The sequence below is a fragment of the Chironomus tepperi genome, unplaced genomic scaffold, assembly GCF_022539635.2.
Source record: "Chironomus tepperi strain 1889 unplaced genomic scaffold, CSIRO-AGI_Ctep_v1 contig_364, whole genome shotgun sequence".
Taxonomy (NCBI): domain Eukaryota; kingdom Metazoa; phylum Arthropoda; class Insecta; order Diptera; family Chironomidae; genus Chironomus; species Chironomus tepperi.
In genome coordinates, this window is record NW_027226486.1 from 4,432,705 (window position 1) to 4,457,489 (window position 24,785).

General features: G+C 34.0%; 1 protein-coding gene across 2 annotated transcripts; it reads right to left on the reverse strand.

Annotated features, from left to right (window-relative positions):
* Positions 1–1,383: 1,383 nt before the first annotated feature.
* On the reverse strand, positions 1,384–24,499 carry GABA-B-R2 (gamma-aminobutyric acid type B receptor subunit 2). 2 transcript variants are annotated; one of them, XM_070646636.1, is made up of 12 exons: positions 23,949–24,499; positions 8,479–9,270; positions 7,347–7,493; positions 6,289–6,319; positions 5,790–6,149; positions 5,164–5,682; positions 4,769–5,104; positions 4,325–4,643; positions 4,172–4,244; positions 3,827–4,097; positions 3,442–3,562; positions 1,384–3,224 (listed from the first exon to the last, which is right to left on the reverse strand). In XM_070646636.1, exons 2-12 carry the CDS (start codon positions 9,243–9,245, stop codon positions 2,494–2,496), a joined length of 3,675 nt encoding a protein of 1,224 aa, XP_070502737.1. In that variant the 5' UTR covers positions 9,246–9,270; positions 23,949–24,499; the 3' UTR covers positions 1,384–2,493. The 2 variants fall into 2 exon arrangements, with proteins under 2 accessions (XP_070502737.1, XP_070502736.1); XM_070646635.1 differs by having other exon boundaries at positions 4,172–4,250.
* Positions 24,500–24,785: the final 286 nt, after the last annotated feature.

Below are 24,785 nucleotides of genomic sequence, written 5' to 3' on the forward strand. Positions count from 1 at the left end.
CGTTGGGAGGTTACAGACCGTTGTGTCTAGATACAAGAAGGAATAATGAGTGTTCCGAGCAAGTTCTCTACCTACACCAATAGCTAGATTCCATCATTTCACGCAATAAACTGTACACAGCAACCAGTTCATTGTCTTAAAGAGGATTAATAGGAAGACATTTCTCATAAATAATTGCTGCGGTAAATAAAGAATAATGCCATGCAGCTGTGGTGGATAAAGAAAAAAATCTATTTTGTGGGGAAATTAAGTTCAAGCTATGAAGATATTCAGGCAGACTCAAAAAAGTACAAGAATTAGCAAAATTATTTTCAACTAACCTTAATTGCGGTAATTGATTTTAAATGGAGATTAAAATTTCGTGGAATTGTTTTTTTTTTTTTTGGGTAATTGATTCTAAATTGTGGATATAATGGATGTTCTTTATGAGGTAAAATTAATTAAATTATTTTGTTGAAATTCTCGCTAAATTATAAATAATTGAAGGAAAATTCTCATTGGAACTGGCAAAAAAGCATCCATTTGATGGATAATTTCTGTCAGATCCTCACGAGAAGACCTTCATTGGATCGCATTTTGCACACAATTTTTTATTGCTCGTCTTTTTTTCACGATTAATTAATTTTTTATTAGCTACTAAATAATTTTTTTTAACTTTCAATTCAATTAGAATTTTTTCCTTAATTCTGTGCCTAAAAGGTCGTTAAGCGTTCATAAAAATGTTTTCTCTTTTGATAAGTCTTAGTCCACTACGTTGAGCAAAGAGAGAGATAGGGTTATTGATTAGAGATTATTATGTAGAGCAGTGTTGGGCAATCTGTGAGTCGCGGCACATCTTAAGAAGTTTACAAGCCTCGATTTGAAGAACCGCACTCGACATACTTTTTTGATGATTTGTCAATATTTGATGCTTTTTAAATGACGTTTTGCTTTTTTCCAACTCTGCACAATTGCATGACCCAGGATATACCAATGCAATGTACCTAGCCACAATTTGTGTGTCGCGAATACACAAACCGAGTTGGTATGACTAGAAACAGCGAAAAAGCATCCAAATCAGACTTGACTATCCCTGGAATCGAACCCGGGTCTCTAGGGTCGGTAAGCCGACACTCTAACAACTAAGCCATTGCTGCTTTTTCACTGCTTTATTCGATTTGGGCATTTTGCACATAAATACTACGACACTGCTGCTTTATCGCTTCTTACGGTTCTAGAGTACCGCGGCACACGTACAGTTCGGGCATTTGTACACTATAGTGCCGCGGCACACATGCATGACCAACGAACTATTCGAAGGAAGTTGTAGATAGAGACAGTATTGCACTTGGTATTGGTAATTGACAGACGGAAACCAGCGATAGAGCCAGCTTTAGACGTCATCTGAGGGAGGCCATAGGTCATAAATTAAGTAAGTGCCACGTCACACAAGTTACCAACCACTGAATGTAAAGCAATTCACAACTAAAACATCTTCCACTTTTTTTTTGTTAAATCGTCAATGAGGTCTCAAATGCTTGTTACATCCTTAATTTATTGTTTATTTACTTTTTAAAACTATTGCATTTTTTGCTTAAAAATTCCATTTGAACTCAAAAAAGTTTCACTGCTATTTCCTAGTTTTTCACGTTTATGTTAAAAAATTTGTTATTTTTTTTAATAAATTTTTAATGATTTTTTTTTTAAATAAAAAAAGTTGTTTAGTTAGTTCTTACTTACACAAATCCCTTGATTGACATTTTTTTATTTCTCGAAAATTGAAAAGTTTCACTCTCTATTGAGTTATGGTTTTGTGGACTGGGAAATGGATTTGAGTGGTTGGTTGACATTTTATTTCATTTTCTTGGTAGGAAAAGTTGGAGATGTTTTGATGACATTTTAAAGTTATGGACTTGATTTGCTTGATTTTTGAGCTTTAATTTCCATTTTTTCTCGTATTTTCTTGCCCGAACTACACACTATGAAGATGGCTTTGCTACAGAGTCCCATAAATTTGGCATCCATATAGATGCCACATGGAAGCGGCTTCCATTTAGTGCTATTAAAAGAGCTTTAACGAAGCCCTCCAATTTGAAGCTTTTATCATTTATGTTGCTCGGGTTTTTTAAAGATTTTTGACATTTTAGCTCGAAAAATTCGAAATTAATTTCGAGTTAGAAAATTTCGAAACTAATTTTGAAAACTTCGAAATCAATTTCGAATTTAAGTTCGAAAATTCGAAATTAATTTCGAATTTTAGTTCGAAAATTCGAAATTAAGTTCAAAAATTTCGAATCCTTCGAAAATTCAGAAAATTTGAAAATAAATCCATAATATCCACCCTAAGAATCGAGCCCTGTCCTTATTCCTCAACAATGCTTGCCAACACCCACCAACCTCCCCCTGCCAATCCATTTCCCAGTCCATAAATTTCATTGATTCTAAATATTTTTTTTTTATCTCCTCATCCATCCATCAACTACCACAAATAATTGCAATAGCCAAATTATTAATTTACAAATATTCAACAATATCACATTTAATGGATATATTGGGACAACTTGCACCTACATTTCTATTTGGCCTATATCTAGATTCTTTTTCTGTTAATAATTTTCTAAAAATGGGCAGTATTGCAGTGTCACTATCAAGCAATTCCGATTCGGAACATGCACCGTGCATATTTGATGATGATCTATGATGATGATGATGATCGCGACTCTTTGATCTATGCTTATGTGATTTTATACTTTGTTGACTACCATCTGGTGCAACATTAGGCGTTGATTGATGATGTGAATGATGTGATTTCATCAATTTACGATTTTGTGCACATAATTGTGCCGTTCGCTGTTCACGTTCACTGTCTGTTTCACTTTGACATACTGCAATCTTTTGCTTATGACGATGCTTTCGATTCTTCTCCGAGACACTACGTTGCATAATACCACTTGTGCTACCTGTTGAGATGGCACCAGGTGATCCATTCTCATACTGTTCATGTTGTGGCGTTGTGGCATGTGATGAGGAAGGTGTTGATTGTGATATTTGCTGTTGTTGTTGTATCGGTGCATTAACATACGTATGATCTGGACATCGACCTTGTTGATTACGTGGTGAATGTCGCGAGTGCTGTTTGGCATGTGATAATGTCTGTGTGTCCCATAAATCACTCTGTGATACAACAAAATTGCCTTTCATTGCCGCACCCATACTAACACGTCGTTGCTCGACCGCGTTAAGATCTAAATTTTTATTTATTGCATACAGACAGAGAAAGCAAAAAGTCAGTTACATGATATTGATATACAGTTACAGAAAGGATTCATTGGAAATTAATTACATCAATCAATTGTGTTTACACAGAAAATTATGTTACAATTGATAATGTCACGTACCAATTTCACACATAATTTTCATTTAAAAATGTGTTAATGACTCTACATATATATGTTTACTTACTTTTTGTGCTTCCCTTTCCATGCGGACATATGTTATTTAATTCGGAATTTGATAATGTCATCGTATTCATATGTGTATTGTATTTTGTTAGATTTGTTGTTGCCTGATATGGATCATAATCCTTAATTGAAGAAGTGGAAATGAGATTGGAAATTAATATTGAATGTTCAGGCATAGTTGAATGGTATGCAGCAAGAATTGTCAACAAATGACGTCAAAAATGACATAAACATGCATAATAATCAGAGAGACACATTACTGTCTCTCTCCAGACTAGAATATAGAGCACAGAAGCTTCAAACCCAACAATGGAACTTAATATCCTTTAACTCCTATTCCCCTCATTCCTAAAGTAATTTACATGACATTCATAACTGAAGCTTACCAAGAAGTCCCCATTGTGAGTTGGCGACCATGTAGGTGTTGCAGTTGATGCTTCCGACAACTCTTTCCGCATTTCTGTCACATATGCTTTGTGGTCAGGCGTTTGTGCTTGTACTGGCTGTGGCTTAACATCTGCTGCTTTTTTGGTCGATGAGATTATAGTTTGAGTTGCTACGACCTTTGGTTCTGACATTTTCGTCTGCGATATGGAATTGCTCATTTTATTCTTCATATTGTCTTGTTGCATGCTCTGAATACTGACACGTTTCTTCCTGTAAAAGTGTTGTGGATAATAATATTAAAGTACATGATATTATTATGGATATATAGAAATATTTAAACGTACTTTGCATCCGGTGTATTCGGTCCATTATCAAGATCTTCATGACTAGATATGCAACTTCCTATGCTTGTGAGTTCTGTAACTGATGAAACTTCAGTTATTGTATTACTTTTCTATGTCTCAATACTACCAAAAATAAATGTCATTTTACGTTACCTGTCTGACTTGGAAGATCCTTTCGAACCGGGCCAACTGATAATCTTCCTTGATCCTTTAATATCGGTTCCGTCTCACTCGTTCCACCGTCAAGCCAATTCGATGCCTCTTGACCCAATTTTCTTATCAGTGCCTGCAATTCTGCTTCACGATCCATTAAAGCTTTACGGAAACGACAATTATTGGATTTAACATCACGAAGCTTCTGCTCTAATTCGCATGCTGACGAGTCACGACGATCTGCCTTTGACATTGGACGTAAAGTCGCACGAACACGCTTATCTATTACGCCACTTGGATTTCTTTTCAATTCAATTAGCTATTCGTGGATATTTTTTTGAGACGAAAAAAAGGTTATCGAATTTTGGAATTAGAAATACTGAGAATGCTTCAACAGAATCTGACATAATATCCACATAGAAATAGATAAGAAAGACATTTTACCTTTGGTACAAAAACGAGGATTAAAGTCACTGTCGTACAGAACATAATGAAAATAGAAATCAGCACAAAGACGGCATCTTTTTGATCGGATAAGACCAATGCTATAGCAGCACCCATCACACACATAATCACGACATTATAGACTGACAGTCCAATATGCTTTGAGTCATTTAGTGCTGGTATTGAGACATTTCTTGTCTCCCATGCTAGAAAAGCTCCAAAAATAAGAAGCATTCCTTTATAGGCATAAATGATACCAACAAATATGTTCATTTGTTCTGACTGACAATATTCATTCTCACGGACAATGATAACATCTTCAAGTGACGGATGTGCCTGTATAAAATTTACGTGATTAATATTTGATTAAAGCCTAATAGTAGCCTTAAACTCACATATGGTTCCAATTGCTTTGTCATACGGAAAAATGGATCAGCAACTTGCCACGTTGTCATAATTGCAATATCAATTGCCAATAGGATACCGACAACCATAAATAATTGATAATCCTTAATTACTTTCTTGTTCAATTTGAGATCTGTAAAAATGGAATGTACACGCCATGTTTTTGAGAACATTGCACCGAATGCGAGTGAGAAACCAGCCATTAATAACCAAGCTCGTGCTGTGCATATATATGGAAATGCTGTAATACTACTTAAACCGCTGTCTAAACCCAAAAATATTACACTCATGTAGGTTAATATGCATCCAATAATAATTAAGTTGTTTAAATGTGGACTTGACATTTTGATGTAACGTTGATTGCGGAACTTGATGTTAACAATTAGAAAACTTATTGCTAATACAATTCCCAACACTGAACAACTTGCTAATATAATATAAACTGTCAAGTTTACTTGAGCATGCTCAATAATTCTCATTGTTCTATCCTTTGGCGGTGAACGTCCAAACTATTAGATATTCAAAAATTAATATACAGCAATTACTTTTCAATCAAATAAAAATTTCAGAAATCAATAACGACGAAGCAACCTTGGAAATACTTTTTTCAACTTACCCATTTTACTGATTTTCCTCTTGTTAAGTCCAAATGTGATTGCAATGAGCTATATTCGCCAATTTTTGTTTCCTCGCCGTTTTGGAATTGATTCAATTGAAAGCTGGCCTTCCTCTCATTGTTATAAAATCGTACAGGACCTGTGACGCCTTCAAAACTTGTATTTGACAATGCTTCAAGGAACAACGTTTCCCATTCCTTTGTGCGATATTGAAATTTCTCCAAAAACTCGTGATTCTTTTGTGATACATATTGTATTGCGAGTGCAACGGCCCATATACCATCATAGGTATATCCATGAAAACGTGAATATTCATTTCCACGACGTCTATTATACTCCTTTAAGTACTCATCTGCCGTCTGTCGGGGGAGGTTGCATAAGTGAAGAGTTGATTGTTATAAATAGTGTACAGCATGCAAGAAAGGAACAAAAAAAGAAAGAAATGTCTTTGTGTAAGTTAATGGATCATATTATTTCACATTGACAATGTTCACTCACCGTTCCCGACACAGTTATATCTCCAGACGTGCTATACAAAAGACAATATAAAGTACACTCATTAATTTATAATATAAAAATGCTTTAACCCAGTTACATTCAACTCATGGGTTGGCTGCAGATGCTGAGAGGAAAGAGAAAAAATTCTCTAAAATTACGACACGACTTTATACTGTTGATGTTTTTTTCCCTTCTCGTTCATTCTATCTCAAGGGAGTATCCCCGAACATAAATGGAACTAGTAGTTTTATTACTAATAAAATAAGCTTTTCTCCTTTCTTCAATGACAGCTTTAAATTTCTATATTAAATTAAGTTTTTTTCATCTGGTAATGAAATTGTAACTTTATTTTGTAAATTTATACTTTGTTTTGTAGCTTTTATTAACTTTTGTAGTTGTTTAATGCTGCTTTTATGTAGAAGTTTATTTGCATTGAGCTGGAGTTTGATGATTTAATTAAATTAAAGTAAATATTTTGAAAAAAAAGGTAGCTTTGTTTACACTAAAAATTATGAGAAAATCCACAAGAAAGTTACTTATTTTTGTTTTTATTGAAAAGTTGGATGTTTACAGCTTTTATGACGTTATTATATATTGCATAATTGATTATTGACTTGCTTAATACAATATTTGAAGCTATCCATTCCAAAAAACACACATTTTAATCCAAAAAATGCAAATTAAAAGAAATTTCTCTTACATCATTGACTATGGATTACATAAATTCAAAATTAATCGATTTCGAACTCAGAAAAGCCGTTAATATTCATTTCATTCATGTTTTTCAACAAATTGTCTGTAAAACTACCAACAATATCACTTTTAAACAGCAATACCATAAATACAGCAATTTTAAAAGTTTCTTAAATGTGTTTACAAGAAACTTTTTTATGCTCGCTTATATCCACAAAGGATTTTGCATTAATAAATTTTCATCTCATAAACAGAATTTTTCCATTTGCTCCACTTTATATCCTTTACATAATTCAAATGTTCATATCCATGAGTAAAAAATTTTAAAATTAAGCTCATGCTCTACAAATACAGACGATACTTACGACAATGGTAATAAATCTGTTGCTATTGTTGATTCAAGTGCCTGCTTCAACTCCTCAACCGTACAATCAGTGTCATTAACTTTCCACCAATCCTTCCTCGATGGCCCCATGATGAGCCATTGATATGCTCGACCGTACATTTCAAGCCTTTATAGCCAAAAAAAAAGAACAAGGAAAAAAATTTTATTTTTATTTTTTTGGTCGAGAATTTACGAGATAAAGGAACATTTTTTTGTTGCTGCCTTCGCTTTCCTTTATAAGAATTTGTGGAATTGAAGACAAGAAGGATGTTTAAAGGAAAAAAAGGTTACGGACTTGAATGATATAGCTAATTAAATATTGAGCATAAATGGATTAAACTTCTTTCTTCGTAATGGATGTAATATTTTACTTTTAATGCTCTGTGAGCTATGCTATGTGAGGATTAGATTCAAGGTTTAGTGATGATTGTTATGTGACGATTAAGAATGGAATAGGAAATAGATTCTGATTGTTATTTTCAGCTCTTAGCAACACAATGTTAACTGTATAGCACATTGTGTTAGTTAGAGCGCTGCTACGTGGTCAGCAGTATGTCCCGCTTGGGAATTTAGTTGACGGGACATCGCTTGATCAGCGCATTAACGGCAAAATATGATGTTACTCTGACGGCTACGTGACGGCTGTTTTTCGTCCATATTTATGACACAAAATTGATCATTTAATTGATCAACTAGGATATAACTGGATTTGAGGACATCAGATAGAATAGAAACTGGATTCATAGAATCTGGACTAGACAGGAACTAGATACAATCTAGATCAGTGTTGTCCAAAGTGGTTTGTACATGGCACACCTTGAGGGTAAGCCACCGAAACAACACATGATATACGATTCATGACATTCATTTCATGTCACTGTACACAGTTTGGACAGCACTGATCTAGATTTAGATACCAAAATGAACAAGCTCAGCTATTTACTCAAGCAGAATCCTCGATTTCTTGTGAGCAACCGTCATGTCTTGCTATTCACACAGCAACATAGCAAAACCAAAATTGTTACTTCAATCACTAACCGCAATAATCATTAACACTTAATGATCCATTCAATTCCACAATATCCTTCAACATCCCCATTCAATGAACTCACCTGAATGCCTCACAGAATACTCTTCGTGCCCAAAATTCATTAAAGTTTGCCAAAATAATTCGAACATCCTTTTCCAGCAATTTCTGTAAAGCTTCCTTAACATCATTTGCAAAACTTTGCGTCTCAACAACATCAATTCCAATCGAATCAAAATCAGCTACCAAAAGATTGTGTGATAGAGCATATCGTGGCTCATTTTGATAAACAGTACCAACACGTGTCCAATTGAATTCCTTCAACAATGCAAGTCGCGGTGCATTAAATGCCGTTTCACTTGGAACAACACGAAAGAAATTTGGGAAGCCATCTTTAGTGAACATTGGATGCATGTCAGCATATGATAGCTGTGTCAAGTGCCAGTGCTTTGATGCTTTTGCAATTGGATCAGTAACATGTGTACAGGCAGCACCAAATAGCATCAGCTTATGTGGACCACTATGCATCATATCAAAAAATGATTTAACACCAACGGCAGCATTACATTCCGTGTCATTCCACCACATATGAAGACGATAGTTCCTTAAAATTGTAGAATGTTCATTAACATGATCAAGTGCTAATTTGACACTTGGCATAACACCACGTCCAATGTCGGCATTTTCAACACGATCACCATATGGGAAGAATCCTGCAATATATACATCCATTCGACCACCGGAGCTCGGTCGTTGACATTCAATTGTATTGCTGATGAGAAGTAAACATAAGAAAAGTAAAACAAGCACTCTCCAGATTATGCATGAATAATTCATGATTGTTGACCACATTTTGATGTTTATCTCTGTGGAAGTTCTGTGAAATATAAAATATATATATTGTAGAAGAGATAACACAAAAAGGATATGAGATGGGAAAAAATTGTTTCTTTTACATAAAATTGCCTGCATCAACAAGAAAATTTCCGATGGTTTTTTTGTTATTTTTCTGTCTTGAAAATTTAAATGTTTTCTTTGTAAATCAGAGTTGGCAGTGAGTTGTGAATTTATGTTGCTGAATTCAGCTCAGAATTCAGCTTAATAAGTATGCTGAACTTAATACTCAGAATACATGAGTTGCTGAATTGCTGAATCAAATAGCTGAAGTTGCTGAAAAAGAGCTATACAAAATGCTGAACTGCCTAAATTCAGCTGAAAAAAAGTTGCTGAATTCTAAATTCAGCTTAACATATGTTGCTGAATTAAAAGAGCATAATTTGGTGAATTGGAAAGAACACAAGTTGCTGAATTACTAAAAATAAGTTGCTTATTCAAAGAGCTAGTCAAATTACTGAATTGCTGACTGAATTCAGGTGCTTAAAGTTGCTGTTGCTGAATTCAGCTGAAATAAATTGGTGAATTCAGCTAAATGTAAGTTGCTGAATTGAGCTAAATTCAGTTTGTAAATTGCTGAATAAAAGTTGCTGAATTCAGTTGAATATAAGTTACTGAATTCAGCTAAATGTTAGTTGCTGACTTCATCAAAATAAGCTTAGCTTAATTCAGCTGAATATGAGTAGCTGAATTCAGCAAATATAAGACAAGCTCAATATTTTATCTGAATTCAACCTACTTACTCCACTGAATTGCCACCAAACCCAACTCTGTCATAACAAAACCACCCAAACACTTCCACAACAATCCCTATGGCTCATCAACAATCATTTTCCACATAAAAAGTTCTCCCTTTTTGTCTTCTTCACGCTTTTTTTATTTCTCATCGTAAACTGTTGTCTTTACTGCTGTTTATGCAAAACATGAGGTAACTACGGACAAAGGTTCCCGTTTGGTGGATGAATATTTATTAACTAAATATAAACATAACAAAGACAATCTTGACTTTTGCATATTTTCAGCTTTTAACCTCAAAATTTAAACTTAAAATTAATTAAAAAGCTCAAAATGCTCAAAAAAATCAAGAAGAAATTCTCAAAAAGGAGCAAAAAAAAATTTAGTTGAGCATTCAACGTTGAAAATATGAAAATTATGCAAGCAAGCATTCATGAAATTGCTTTGTGATAAACGCTGAATATGAAATGAGTGGAAATGCACACATGGAATAGAGAAAAAAAAGGGATGAATAAGGTGGCAATGAGGATGAACGAAATGTAGAACATACGTGAAATACACGAGAAAATTTTAGAAAATGGATAATAAAAGCTAGTTATGGTGCTTAGTCTATACTACATAGGAGCTATAAAAAGCTGCTGAAAATTGCGATTTTTTTCATTTTATTTTTATTAGCTTAACATGCTTTCATTTATTATGAATACGGTAGTCCGCAGAATTGTGGCAATGATGACTGTTTATTTGGGGTTTTTTTTTTGGGTAAAATTAGGCTAATAAATTGGAAGTTTAGTTGAATTTTATTGAATGTTTAACAAATTTATAAATTTTGAATTTTCGCATCATTTTTGCATCATTTGTAAAATGAATTGACAGACCAAATTTAACGGTTACTTAAATTTTGAATTTTCGCATCATTTTTGCATCATTTTGATATCAATTGACAGAAAAAATTTAACGGTTATTTAAATTTTGAATTTTCGCATCATTTTTGCATCATTTATGAAATTAATTAACATACAAATTTAACGGTCATTAAATTTTGAATTTTCGCATCATCATTTAAATTTTGAATTTTCGCATCTCTTTCGCTTCATTTTTACAAAATTTCAAAAAAACAAATCAATTTCCCTCACTAAATTCTCAAAGGAACTAAACTTATTACATTATTTTCAGTTTCAAACCTTTTTCCATTATATTGTCCTTGCCATTTTCTTCAACAACAACACCTTAATATCACCAATCTTCTTGATTCTTCTATTTGAATAGAAACCATTAAGTTACACAAAAAATATTTATAAATTATTTAGGTAAACTCGCAGTCATTCATTTTCAAGGGTATAAATTAAATTTTTTCTGTGTCTTTGTCAAGGATAATAATGGAAAATTGGAGCCGAAAAAGTCGATAAATAAATAAAGTAGTTGTGGGTTGAAAGTTTTTTGGAATTGTCTAATAAGAACTGGTAAATAAGTGATTAAGAGTTGAATGGATTTAAGGCTTTTTAAACAAATTGCAGGACCTCGATGAGGCAAAGAAATTGCAGCAGTGGCGTAGTGGTTAGGGTGTCGGCCTACCGACCCTAACGACTTGGGTTCGATCCCAGGGAAAATCAAGTCGAATTCGGATGCTTTTTCGCTGTTTCTAGTCAAACCAACTCGGTTTGTGTATTTGCGACACACAATTGTGGCTGAGTACTTTTCATTGGGTACACCCTGTGAAGATATCAGACTATACCTGGAGATTCTTTATACACCCTATAATTCCTCAAATCAAAATTAAACAAAATGATTCATTTTAAACTTAAAGTTCATTGCGTAGGACGAAAATGAAAGTTCTCAGAAGAAAGTATATTCAATATTAAAGACATGCTTTCTTCGATTGTTGATTATGAATTATCAAAGCATTATTACACACATATATGCCTCATGAGAGAGTTGCATGAACTTAATAAGTGAAAAATCCATTAATATCGTTTATTGCCTTGAGATTAAAGTTCATGTTTGTAAGGATGATTTAATAATGCTTTTTTGATGGAGTTGGGGAAGGCTGTAGTGAGGAGGATTCTTGACTGGAGTCTGGACTCTAAAATAGTGGCCTCTACTCCAGTGTCCGGACTCTTAAAGTTGTGCAATTCTGGTTTTTAATCCAATTCTGGTTTTTAAATTCAAAAATCAGAGCAAATCCGATTTAACGTACAATTTAAATTCAAAATTCTAGCAAACAAATTTAACGTACATTTCAAATTTAAAATACTGAGCAGATTAACGTACAATTTAAATTCAAAATTCTAATCTAATCAAATTAAATTTGAAATTGGTTGAAAAAAAAAAATCAATTTTACCGAAAAATCAACCAACATTTCCAAAGAACTATGCCTATATTATGTATTTTCCACGAAAAGTTTAAGGAAAATGAAGCACAAAATAATTTATTGACTGAAAAAACTTTTTCCACTTCCAATTAACCGAAAAAAGCTCTTCTTTCCCTTTTACCTCGATAAAAAATGATAATAGCAGTCAAGTTTTTCATTCAAAAGAAATTCAATGTCTACTTAACCAATATTAATAACAAAGGAAACAATCCAGAACTAAAGTTTTGCATTCAATCGAACCTTCACATTCAATTTTGTATGAAAACAAACAAATTTTCATTTTTCATTGCCTTTTCAGCATCGAATGAACTTAAAATAGATGTGGAAAAAAGTGCCGAGTGTTACCAATTTTAGCACATTTTTGAAGGAAAATTGGTGCTTAATAATGCACTTTGATCTATTAACTAACTGGCTGATTGAAATGCTGGCTGCATAGCTACCTGGTTGGCTAGCTAGCTGTCTTGCTGTCTTGCTGGCTAGCTGAATGACTGGCTAGTTCTATAGCTGGCTGGCTGGTTAGTTGACTAGCTAGCTTGCTGACTGGGCAAATTACGAGATCTCATCAACCAGACCTCGTAGAAAGCTCTAGTTTGAAGTATTGGCTTACTGCCATCAAGCTATTCTGGTATCGATTGGTCCGAAAGCGCAAAACCTTCTTTATGAACGTAAATTAGTGATTTTTCATTTCATAACCAAAAAACAACAATTTTAAAGCGTTGCTTTCAATAAATTTAAAATTTTAGAAACCGTTAGAAAATTTATATTCTTAAAAACCGTTATATGATAAGTTTGCAAATTGATTTTGTGATAATTTTGCTAAATTACTGATGACAGGGACAAAAATGCGCTGAAGTCACGCAATAAGGTCGAGTACTTTCGCAATTTCTTCATATACATTCTACCTTAGTTCAATCTATTGCCATTTTTATTCATTGAAAAATCTATATAAATGGAAAACTCATATAAGGATAATAAAAGTTACTTTTTCTTTTGTTTTTGTTCAGCTATCAACTTACAGTGAATGGAAACAATGAAAGGAAAAATAAATAAATCTTCCATTTTGTTGAAATTTCCACATTTATTCATATTATTCAGTCTAAAAAATGAAAGGAAATTTCCTTGATATTAGCAATCGTGTGTGTTTGAGGATTTAAAGAGCTCCTCAGGGATTCTTTATGCACTTTATGTCTTTAGAGTGCTGTATTGATAGTATAGTCAACTGCAGCTGTAGATGCTGTGCATTAAAAGTTTGTTTTGACTGTTAAGTGAAGTTAAACTTATTGGAAACTTTTTGAAATAATGTTGAAAGAGTAACAACTTCCAACTCAACATCTTATTGCCGTGGGACTCAATTTCCTTTTGTCTCGTTGCATTTGAGCTCTGGATTTTATTAGCTTTTTCAGAATGAAAGTTTAATTTTTCCTGAATTCTGTATTTAAACATTTGCAAAACTTTTGTGTATTATTGAGCATGGATCTATTGACATATTTTCAAACTAAATAGCACAAGTCGGTTATAGATCCGAAAACAGGCACTAGATCATCGTGACTTTGGCATGGTCTAGCATGGCTTCAGATATAAGCCGATTTGAACCAGATTTACACCGAATCTGGCACCAAGTCAGAGTCACACCGATCTGGACTTTATTCTGATCGATTAATCGATTTGACGACTATTCAGGTAAGCTTAAAGCTATTCTAATTTCATTGCATATTTTCAAATATTTTTATTTGAATGAGTTCACTTAACAGCAGAACTTGAAGTCAACTTGAATTTAATACATCAAAGTAGACTTAGCACAAATTTCTCTTCAATTCAATTTTAAGCTCAAATGAGATATCTGTGTAACTTAGTATTATAGATCAAAGACATCTGTTACAATCAATATTAGTAGTTGTGTTCTCCTTGACACTAAATGTGCACTCAATATCTGATTGAAAATTCTTGTGAATTACTAGTCTAGACCCAAAAGACATTAGATTGATGGAGGTATCCGATCTGTAGCTTAACTACTCGGACACAGAGTCCTCATTCTTCTACTGGCAGATTTGCCATTAAATGGTTTGATACCCTAGATACCACTCCACTTAGACAAATCACAGTATCTTAAACCTAACTCTGACAAAACTGAAATTTCTAAACTCAATCATCTGCCAGAACAGACAGAAGGATTCGCCGTATTGACGATAAGACACGAAGTGGAAATGACTATCCCGTGACGACTTTTACGCCGATAAATGCGGTGCCGCATTGCACAGTAAACAGATAAGGAGCATGCTCATTAGTCTTAAAGAAGCTCTCAAGGATTTAGGTGAGTTTGTGCATTGTCTGCTAATGTGCCGCTCGGGCAAAATGAATTAAAGCACTAAACGATCCAAATGTAAATGTAATTTAAAGTATATATTTTAAGGGCATTAGAATGTGAATAATGACATACTTTCTTATTTTCATTGCATCAAGCACAAAAAGAATCATTCCTGATAAGAAAAGTATAAAAATATGAAATCTGCACAGGGAAAAACTGCGAATGAGAACGACAGACAGAAACAGTATAAATGAATGATGATGTCAAGATGAAGGAGCTGTAAAACTGTTTTTGATGCTTTCATCGACGATAAAAATGGCTCTTTTGTGAATAAAAAAGAGAGAATCATTCGACTGAATTGTTTCTCGCCCTCAAGAGATGACAACATTTACGTTTATGCTGATTGAGGGAAGATGCGAGAAATAAAAAAGGAAACTTTTTTTTATTGAATTTCAATGGAGAGGAAATGGATGGAACAGGAAATTCTAATGTGCTTCATAATCAACATTTACTTTATTGACGAAGGAATTGAATTAAATGTGCTTTAAAGCTTTTTGCCTGTAGATGAACCTTTTTTGGAATCAATTACATTTGTGGTGGGCAACCTATGTATTGCGGCCCACTAGACATGAACCGTATGTCGTGGACGTCTTCTGCCGATCATTGACACTAAGGTGTGCCGAGACACACAAGTTGTCCACCACTGGATCCATGATTTTTACATTCTAACTAGATTGCTGTTTCAAGAATGTCAACAGACATCAAAAAAATGTCTTTGATGATGCGATGATGCAATTTTTTTGGGATGTTTTGAGCTGCTTCTATTAATAGCTTTTCTGCGAATCACGGGTAAAGCATAAATGAGAGCTAAAGAGATTTCATCAGTAATAAATTGACCTACTTTTTTACATGAAATCTGATGAAATTTTTAGGTACGTCAGCAGATTTGTATCTCAAATATCGGTGAATAATGAGAGTGATGCTTTTAATTGACGCATTAGTTGAATTCAATATTGTTGCTTTAATTGAGGCAGACATCTTGCCTCATCTTTTTTGCATCTTTTATAACATTCATCTTTGCATCAAAAGAAGCATAAAATTTCGCATCTTCAAAAGAAAATGTTTTTGCATCAATTTCAATAGTCATTTTTGCATCAAATGAAGCAAAAACTTTCGCATCTTTCAAAACGAAATGTTTTTTTGCATCAATTTCAATAGTCATTTTTGCATCAAATGAAGCAGAAACGTTCGTATTTTTTAAAAAGTAGCCTCTTTCCATTGTAACAGTTCTTTTTGCATCAATTGAAGCAACCTTTCTTGCATCAATTGAAGCAACCTTTCTTGCATCAATTGAAGCAGATATTTTTACATCTATTGTAACAGTCATCTTTGCATCAATTGACGCAACCTTTCTTGCATCAATTGATGCTAGTTCCGAACTACTCTAAAATCCCAGGAATCAAAATTCCCCACAAAGGCAATGACCACAAAAATTATTTTTAAACATGATTGATCGACTACCCAACACAATATCAAATATTTGAACTTCTTATACACAAAAATCCTCACTGTCAGTGCCTACGCTTACAGACAATTCAGTTTAATCAATTTATTTACAGCACATTGGGTGGAACAAAGTAATTTTATATACCAAACAAAGAGGTCAAAATCTACCTTTAATTATTATTATCCACAGATTCTTTAATATCATTTGACATGGCATTCACTCCAACTTCTGACCTATGTCATTTTTTCCCTATTAGCATAGCTGTAATCGTGTGAATGATAAGGTAAGAAGGAGAATTGATGACATTTAGAGATAGAAAGTTTAGTCTTATTATAGTAAGCCATGAAATTTATCAAAGAATTCTTGGAAAGGAGGCACAAAAACCTTAAAAAGTCGAGTTTTATACTTTAAGGCAGAGTTGGGAATCTGCTGTCTTTGGACATTTTTGGCAGTCGGCAGTTAATGACAATTTGCCGCCGCCATTGGTTGCCACTGATGGCAGGTGTCAATGACAATCGGTTGTCACCGGTGGTAGATGTCAACGACAATCGGTCGGCTGCCCGTGGAAATATGACATAGGTGGGTGCCGATGTTGACTGTCGATGGAAGTATATTCGCGGTTGACTGTCGTTGACCAATTGCCAACATTGATTTCGATCAGTGGTAGACAACTTTCTCACGGCTCATCTTAGTGGTAAGCCTCGACCAAAACCATACATGGCCTACGGTTCACAATAACTAGCGACCCCGCGTCACACAGGTTCCCCACCCCTGCCTTCCTTCCATATTCAATGACATAAAAACTTTTTGACATTACGATTCTCATGAAATTATTAAGACTTTCCATTTTCTTCTCTCTCTTCTGCTTTTTATTGCTATAAAATGGATTATTTTATGTCTCGCCTGTCTTTACACAGACAATCAAAACCTTAATGCGTATAAATATTGAATTTTTTGAGGTGAATCATAATAAATCACCATAAATGGAAGTACATAAAGTCTTTGGCAATACATTTCATTTTTTTTTGGATACATAAAAAGTTTCTCTCAAGGTTGCAGTTGACAAATGTTTGATGTCGAATTTTTTTCATACCTAAAAAGGTAACCCCCTATAAAAAGGAAATAATTTTATGGAAAATCCATAAAGGCTTGCAGAAAAGAGTGAATGAATTTTTTTGAAGGAATTTTGGGATTGTAAGACGAGATTGTTGGAATAGTTTAGAATGGGCTTGAAGATGATGATCAAAATTTTAAGGTTTGGAATGTTTGGTTTCGGGTAAATGATCCAAAATACTTTAGGAGAATGAAGCTTTCCGAAGCTTTATATCAGTTTGTAATGAAATTGAGGATTATTAAGGCTAATTTTGCTATTTGAATAGCACAATCGGTTGCAGCATTGTGGAATGTAGCCGCATTAAAATTGTATCCAAACCACGAAGGACTGGACTCAGATCTTTGATAGATTGACCTATATATTTGTGCTATTCAAGTTAACAGCATCCAGTTGCGGGAGTTATTAGTCCAATACAACGATAAGAGCTGTATAACGAGCACTCAATATAGAAAGAAGCTTTAAATGTGATTTGTGCCATGCTCCTTTACAGATCTCGATAGCTCAGTGGAAGGAACATGCGACTAGGCATCGTAAGGGGTGGGTTCGAATCTCACTCGGGCTATGTTGCTGGGAAATGTACTTTTTTCTCTAAAATCTTAGAAGTAGTTAGGTTTGGAACCGATTCTCATCACGTAGAGTTTCCAGCCATCTTTAGGCAAATCTGCCAGTGCTAAAGTAAGGCTTCTATGGCCGAGTGGTTAGACAACAGATCAAAAATCTGTACCATTATTTTAAGTACTTGGGTTATATTCCAATCAGAGACTCAATCACTCTGTAGCACTGGTGACTAACCTTTCTTCCATGAAACTTTGAGCTTATGGCTGATCACAGCTGCTCTATCGAGTGCTTTCGATATGACAAGAACTCGCTCAATGCTCAACGACTCTACAGCATCCATCCACCTCAAAGCAATCTTCACTGTTTCGAACATCCCCAATCCTTATCATCTCCCAACAAACAAGAGACACTCAAGGCTACACAAAATCAGAATCATCATTCAAATTCAAAAAAACTCACTTAAATTCAAATAGAAAAAAATAAATATTAAGGCAGAAAACAATCTGATTGCCGTATACGTTCTATTTTTATAAATATAAAAAAAAAACATAATATTTGCAATTTAAATGATGCTGATTGCGAAATGAAATACATATTGTTGTTACTGATTTTTTGAATATTTTTTTGTGATTGAATTTTATTGGAAAAAATGGGTATGCAGGATGGTTGGATGACTTTAAGGTAGTGTATGGTAGTGATTCTTAAAGTATGATTTGTGAGACAATAAAGGATGTCCTTTAAGATTGCTAATGAAATTGAGGTGACATACAAAATTAAGAGTAGGCAACCTGATTGATCAGACTGAAGTGTTGCCTTTATGTCGGTGAATGTCAATGACTACCGAAAGAGTTTTCCTCTAAGCACCGAGGCGGCATTGCACTTAGAGCCAAGTTGCAGACAATTGACAAAATTGGTAATTTTTGAGAATTGACTGTCTGAAGACGATACAGCCAGCTTAAGGCGCCATCTGAGGGAAACCATGGATCACAATGGATCTGTACGGCCAGCTAAGAATGTAAGTAAGAATTCTTCTGTCAATAACACAGTCCAATCCTACCAAATTCTCTATTTCTAGCTCCATATCATCTATCTCAATCTCGTATACCTAAATACTTAATCAAGCTCAAATTACATTCAACATAAACATCCAAAAATCCTTGCAAAGTCCATTAATAAAAATCTCTTTTTTTTGGCAACTCGGACGCAAATAATATTTTTCATTACATAGGTTTACATGTATTTGTGAGACAATGACGTACAATATATATCCTCCGTACTCCATTCGACCTTTACTTTTCATTCCTTTATTATCAACAATAGCTTCATCCATCGTAAATATGGTCGCTAAAAATAAAAATCAATGAGAAAAAAAAGCGAGAGAATCTGTGAATGTGGGGAGGATGGGGATGGGACACAAAAAAAAAACTTATCATGCTGTAAGCAACATAGAAAATGACAAGCAAATACATATCTCTAAATTTGATATGTTCCTTTATTATGTTAGAGCTTTTTTGAGAGCAAAAACAACATTAAATTACGTACCAAAAAATAATAATTTTTGTTATGCGTAAGCAAAAATTTCATTTTGTTGTCTATGACGGTAGAAGTGTGACTTTGTGCCTTTTCTTTTCATATGTAGCATGTAGCATTGGAGACAATAGGAATATGGTTTTGGGGCAGATATCATATATGGCAGTGTTGTTCAAACTTTGTGCCGCGGCACCAAATTTCTTTGAAAATTCCATGAACCACATGTCGTGTGCAACTTGAGCCGTGACATAACAGCGACATGCCACATGTGTGCCATGACATACCAGCGACATGCCACATGTTTGTGTGTCATGACATAACAGCGACATGCCACATGTGTGCCATGACATACCAGCGACAATGTCACATGTGTGTCGTGACACAGTTTGAACAACACTGCATATACAGCATGAAATATGGAGAAGTTAAGATTGGGGTTGATGGTTTTTGATTTAATCTACAAGTATTTCCATCAAAAAGCATTTTGACCTTGGGGCGGATTGGCTATTAAGAAGGATAACTAATAGTGACGAAGATTGTGGTTAGATCCTTGATATGATTCAACAAAAAAATTTTCGGGGATTGAATTTAAAATTAAATTTTGCTATTTATGGTTTCAGGTCTGAATTTAATGGAAATGTCAAGATTTCTATAGAGAGAAATGAAGGCTGTATACTCAAGTTATTTCTGTTGTTTACTTGGAAATGATCAAAATAGAATAGCCATAAAAGTAGAATAGAAAATTTAGTGGTTTGTTAAGGACTAATGAATCATTGAGAAGATAACAATGAACATTTTTGGGCTTTAGATGGGATGTTTAGGATTGAACTTCTTAGAAATTGACATAAAAACATTTCTGAGAAGATCAGTGAGGATTATTGTCCAAATTTACTTATTGATTACTTTGATTCAATATTTAAAGTCAATTTGGATTTTATCAAATATTCATGTTGAAAATTCAAGTCAAGTAGGCTGGATTTTGTACAAAATTTCATTTTAAACTTCAGATTTCGTTTGAATTATTGATGAGGAATTGCCAGAAGGTAAATGCTTTAATTTTTGAAACCTCAACTTCCTGGTGTGAACAGGAAAGCATTGTTTGAAGAGCACTGAAAATTATGCCTAAAGAGCTACGCAGTTCAGTCTTGATCCTGTTTAAATTTTGTATCGGATTCATTTATTGATACCCTATGGTAGCCGCCTATGAGTGAAAGCCACATGGATGATCAATAAACTGTGATTTTAGTGCTAGATTAAAAATCATATCTGTTTCAATCTATGAATTAAATCTGTTTTAATTGATGCAAGAAATGTCTGCTTCAATTGATGCAAATAAAAAACGTCTGCTTCAATTGATGCAAATAAAAAACGTCTGCTTCAATTGATGCAAAAATGTCTGCTTCAATTGATGCAAAGATTTTTGTAACAAAAGATGCAAATATGATGCAAATTTTAGTGATGCAAAAGATTCTGCGTCAATTAATGAAAAGTTTATTTTAAACACGGATTCAAAAAAGATGCAAAATTTTGGTGATGCGAAAATTTCTGCTTCAAATGATGCAAAGACTTTTATTAGAAAAGATCGAAAAAAATGCAAATTTCAGTGTTACAAAAAAATCGTCTATAATTGATGCAAAGATTTTTGTTGATATAAATGCAAAAAATGCGAATTTAACTGATGCGAAAATTTCTGCTTCAATTGATGCAAAGAAGAGAAAGCTTAATAAGAATGTAAAATTGATGCCAAATTTTGGTAATTCTAAGTTTCTATCTTAATTGATGCTAAAATTTTTGTCTCAATTGATGCAATAATTTCTGCCTTAACTGAAATTTGCTTCAACTAATGCCAAAATACTCTCATCCCAAAAACCAATCCACAAAAAACAAAATTAATTTTCATATCCCCAAAAACAAAATCAACAAAACATTTACACTTCCTATGTCCTCATTTCAATCCATATGTATTTTGTATGGTCATTCACTATCAACGACAGAATCCTCATTAAATAAAATGTCATGTACAAAAAAAGTGAAAATCACGACAAGTCAGCATTAAAAGGCACAAAAAACAATTTTTCCTTTTTGATATTTGGAATAATAATCTATTAGAATAGCCGTTTATTGGCTATAATGTGAAGCTCATATGAATGTTATATGATAAAAGAAGAAAAGGCAACAAATCAATTAGAGAATAAGCTGAAAATTAATTGGAAAATTCAATTTGAATGTTTGTTCGGTAATGTTAAGAGGGATATTTATGCTCTATTGTAATAATTTAATGTGAAAATTGGGGCAATTGAGGATCAAACAGGCACAAATTAAATAATTGTTCTAAGTGTTTTACAGCTTCTTTGGTTATTTGTTTGGTAAATGCTTGGTATATATATCGATAAAATAAGCCGTAAGAAATTGAAGCTTAAATCAGGAATTCAAATCAGAGACAAAAAGTCCAAAAAGGCATTTCCAGACTCCAAAAGAGATTTTTTTTGGCAAATTGGAATTCTGTCAACTCTGGACTTCCTTAGCAAGCAAAGAGCGTGCTCTTAAGAGCAGGACAAGCTGAGAACAGCATCTAAGAGCATGTCCATCTAGTATATTTAAGGAAAGCAACGTCTCGAGAACTTGCTCTTTGTCTGTTAGAAAATTTCTGGATTTGGGTGGGAATTCCGTCATTGTCGTGCAGTTAAGAGCAATCTCCTGCCTATTTCCCTCAAAATCCCTGCAAAATCCGTCCAAAATTGCTGCATAAATCCGTTCCAATTCCTTAAAGTCAACTCAATATTCAATCAACCAAAAGGATCAATATCTGATGAGATTTGAACCCACAACTTTTCACCAAAGTTCCACGTATCCATCCTACGACCCAAATACAGAAGACAGACACACCTACACATGGATTCACACATCAGATTCCACTTTGACTGTGACAATAATATAAAATTTATGAAACATTAAATTTGAATTTATTTACGCCTTAAAAAAGAGCAAAGGAGTTGATCAGTTCTAGTGAGTAATTTTAATCTTATTGGATATGCTTAAAGACATATTTTGCAGATATTTTAAAAATAACAAATCTGAGTGGGCTCCTTGACTTTCTTTAGAAAAATAAGAAGAATGTGTAACAGAAGTTTAAGTCATTGCAGATGGCATGCAATGCAGCAATCAACAAATAATGCACAAGGACTATTAAATGCTGTTTAAAATTAGCTTTTAGCTAGTAATAAAATTTGTTTTATGACATAAGTGTTTGCTGGTGTCCCGAGCGACACAAATGAAGGAAGTGTATTTGACTGACCTGCCAGGGGCCTTGCCAAGCCCGAGTTGGGGTTGATTCCCAATTTTAGAGGATTTTATATGGAAAAGATGACTGCATATAGACTGATCCTCCTTTCGACGAACTCAAAATGCGGCAATAGGCCCTCGTGCAACCTTCGACAAGGAAATGAAGCAAAGTAGGCTCACAGCAACTAAACTTCATATGTAATTTGAACCCATTTCAAGTTTTACGTAGAAATTCTCTAACGGGCTCAGTACACAAAGTACCAGGCAGTCCCTCCTTCCCCAAATTTCAATTAAATGTCACTTAACTGACACTTAACCCAATAATGGAACTGCCATAAAAACTCAACTCACTTGTTCCTGTAACAATTCCTACAAAAAAGCTTAGATACAAGAAACACTACAAATAATCCTCATGCACTTAAACCTCGACAATAACTTATTCTCAGTATCAATTCACTTGCTTTATAGCAGAAGTACTTAAAACATGAAGCATGTCTGATTTATTTCTAAACTTGAGATTTAAATGTTGAATGAATTTTATCAATGAATCATGTAAAAATGTCTCAGGTTCTAAAATACAGACATAGATGCTGTTTATTATTATGATTAGGAACTGCAAAGTCTTTCATGAAAGGAACTATGTTGAAGTTAGGATTTCCGATGCTAGAGACACAAGACTTCCTGCAGTAATCTCCTTTAAGAACGAGACTTACAAGTCAAAGTCTCTCGATGGTAAAAGACCGAAACTTCCCGAGTAGTCTCGAGCACGACCGAGACTTCGCGAATAGTCTCGACAAAAACCGAGACTTCCTGAAGAGTCTCGGTTGAGACAGGAAGCGAGACTTCCCAAAGAGTCTCGGCCGAGAACAGGACCGAGACTTCCCGAAGTGCCTCGACCGAGATCGGGCACACTCGACGAGACTTCCCGAGTAGACTACTCGGTCTTGAGAATTTGTAGGAACCGAAACTTCCAGAAACCTAAATTGACAGAGACAGTATTGCATTTGGTAATGGAAATTGGCAAGCGGAAGCCAGCAATAGATCTAGTTTATCCAGTTTTAGATGGCATCTGAGAGAAGCCATGGATCACAATTGATTTGTACACCCAGCGAATAAATTAAGTAATTAGGAAATTACCAAAGACAGATTTAACTTATTGGCACCGGAAATAAAAATGTTAATCGTAGGAAATTTTCATATTTAAAACTCTATGCTGGAAATCAAGATCAATTTCCATAGTAGTAAAAAAAAAAATACACACCTTTGTGGATGGAAATATGTACAGCAGCAGCTTATATTAAGGTTAAATGAGAATTTATTCAAGAATGAATGGAAATTACACTGTAGTTGTGGCTGAATATACTTTTTTTTCCTTCTTTTTCCTTCCTTTTTTTCACGATTTTCACTTGAATAAAATTTTTTTTTTTACACAGCGTCCATTATCGGATGTGTGTGACACTTTTTTGATGACTCTTTTTTTTCACAACTCAACTTCGGCTAGTTCCACTAAAAAATCACTTTTTTCACATCATTCGAGACATACTTTAGGTAAATTTCATACCTTTATACATTATATAACTTATATCTGATTTAAATCCACAAAAACTTTTTCATTCCTTATTTTACTTCCATATCCACATCCATTTAGGCTTACATTCACATCTATTCCTTAATATTCAATTTATTTTACTATTTTTTAGCACTTTTGTGTCCTTTTTGGACATCCAAAAAGTCCTTAAAATGACAATTTTTTATGTAAAATTTTCACTTTTCAGCACTTTGGCTCGTACATGACATCAAAATCGAACTAGCTTGAAGGATTTTTTCCAATTCAATGAAAGGAAAAAAGCTAGACACACAAAAAACTTTTTTCTCCTGTTGGTCACAGCGCATGACACAATACAGGCACAGATTCCGCTCACGAAAGCTCGGAAGTTCTCTCAAAAATTTTCATCACATCACGCGTGTTGTTGATGTTTATAAGTACGATTAGCACGAGGATTGGAAGGCATGTGAAGTTTTTTGTGTGTACATAAGATATATACATGTTGGGGGAGCTGCTTGAAAGCTTCATGATTTGCCGCGTGCTTATAAATAT

What these genes read in the sequence shown, in the direction of transcription:
- GABA-B-R2 (XM_070646635.1), bottom strand. Translation starts at nt 9,245, where the DNA reads ATGTGGTCAACAATCATGAATTATTCATGCATAATCTGGAGAGTGCTT. An exon ending in GTATTCTGTGAGGCATTCAG is followed by an intron (nt 7,494 to 8,478) that starts GTGAGTTCATTG and finishes TTGGCTATAAAG; the next exon opens with GCTTGAAATGTACGGTCGAG. An exon ending in TGGAAAGGGAAGCACAAAAA is followed by an intron (nt 3,225 to 3,441) that starts GTAAGTAAACAT and finishes ATAAAAATTTAG; the next exon opens with ATCTTAACGCGGTCGAGCAA.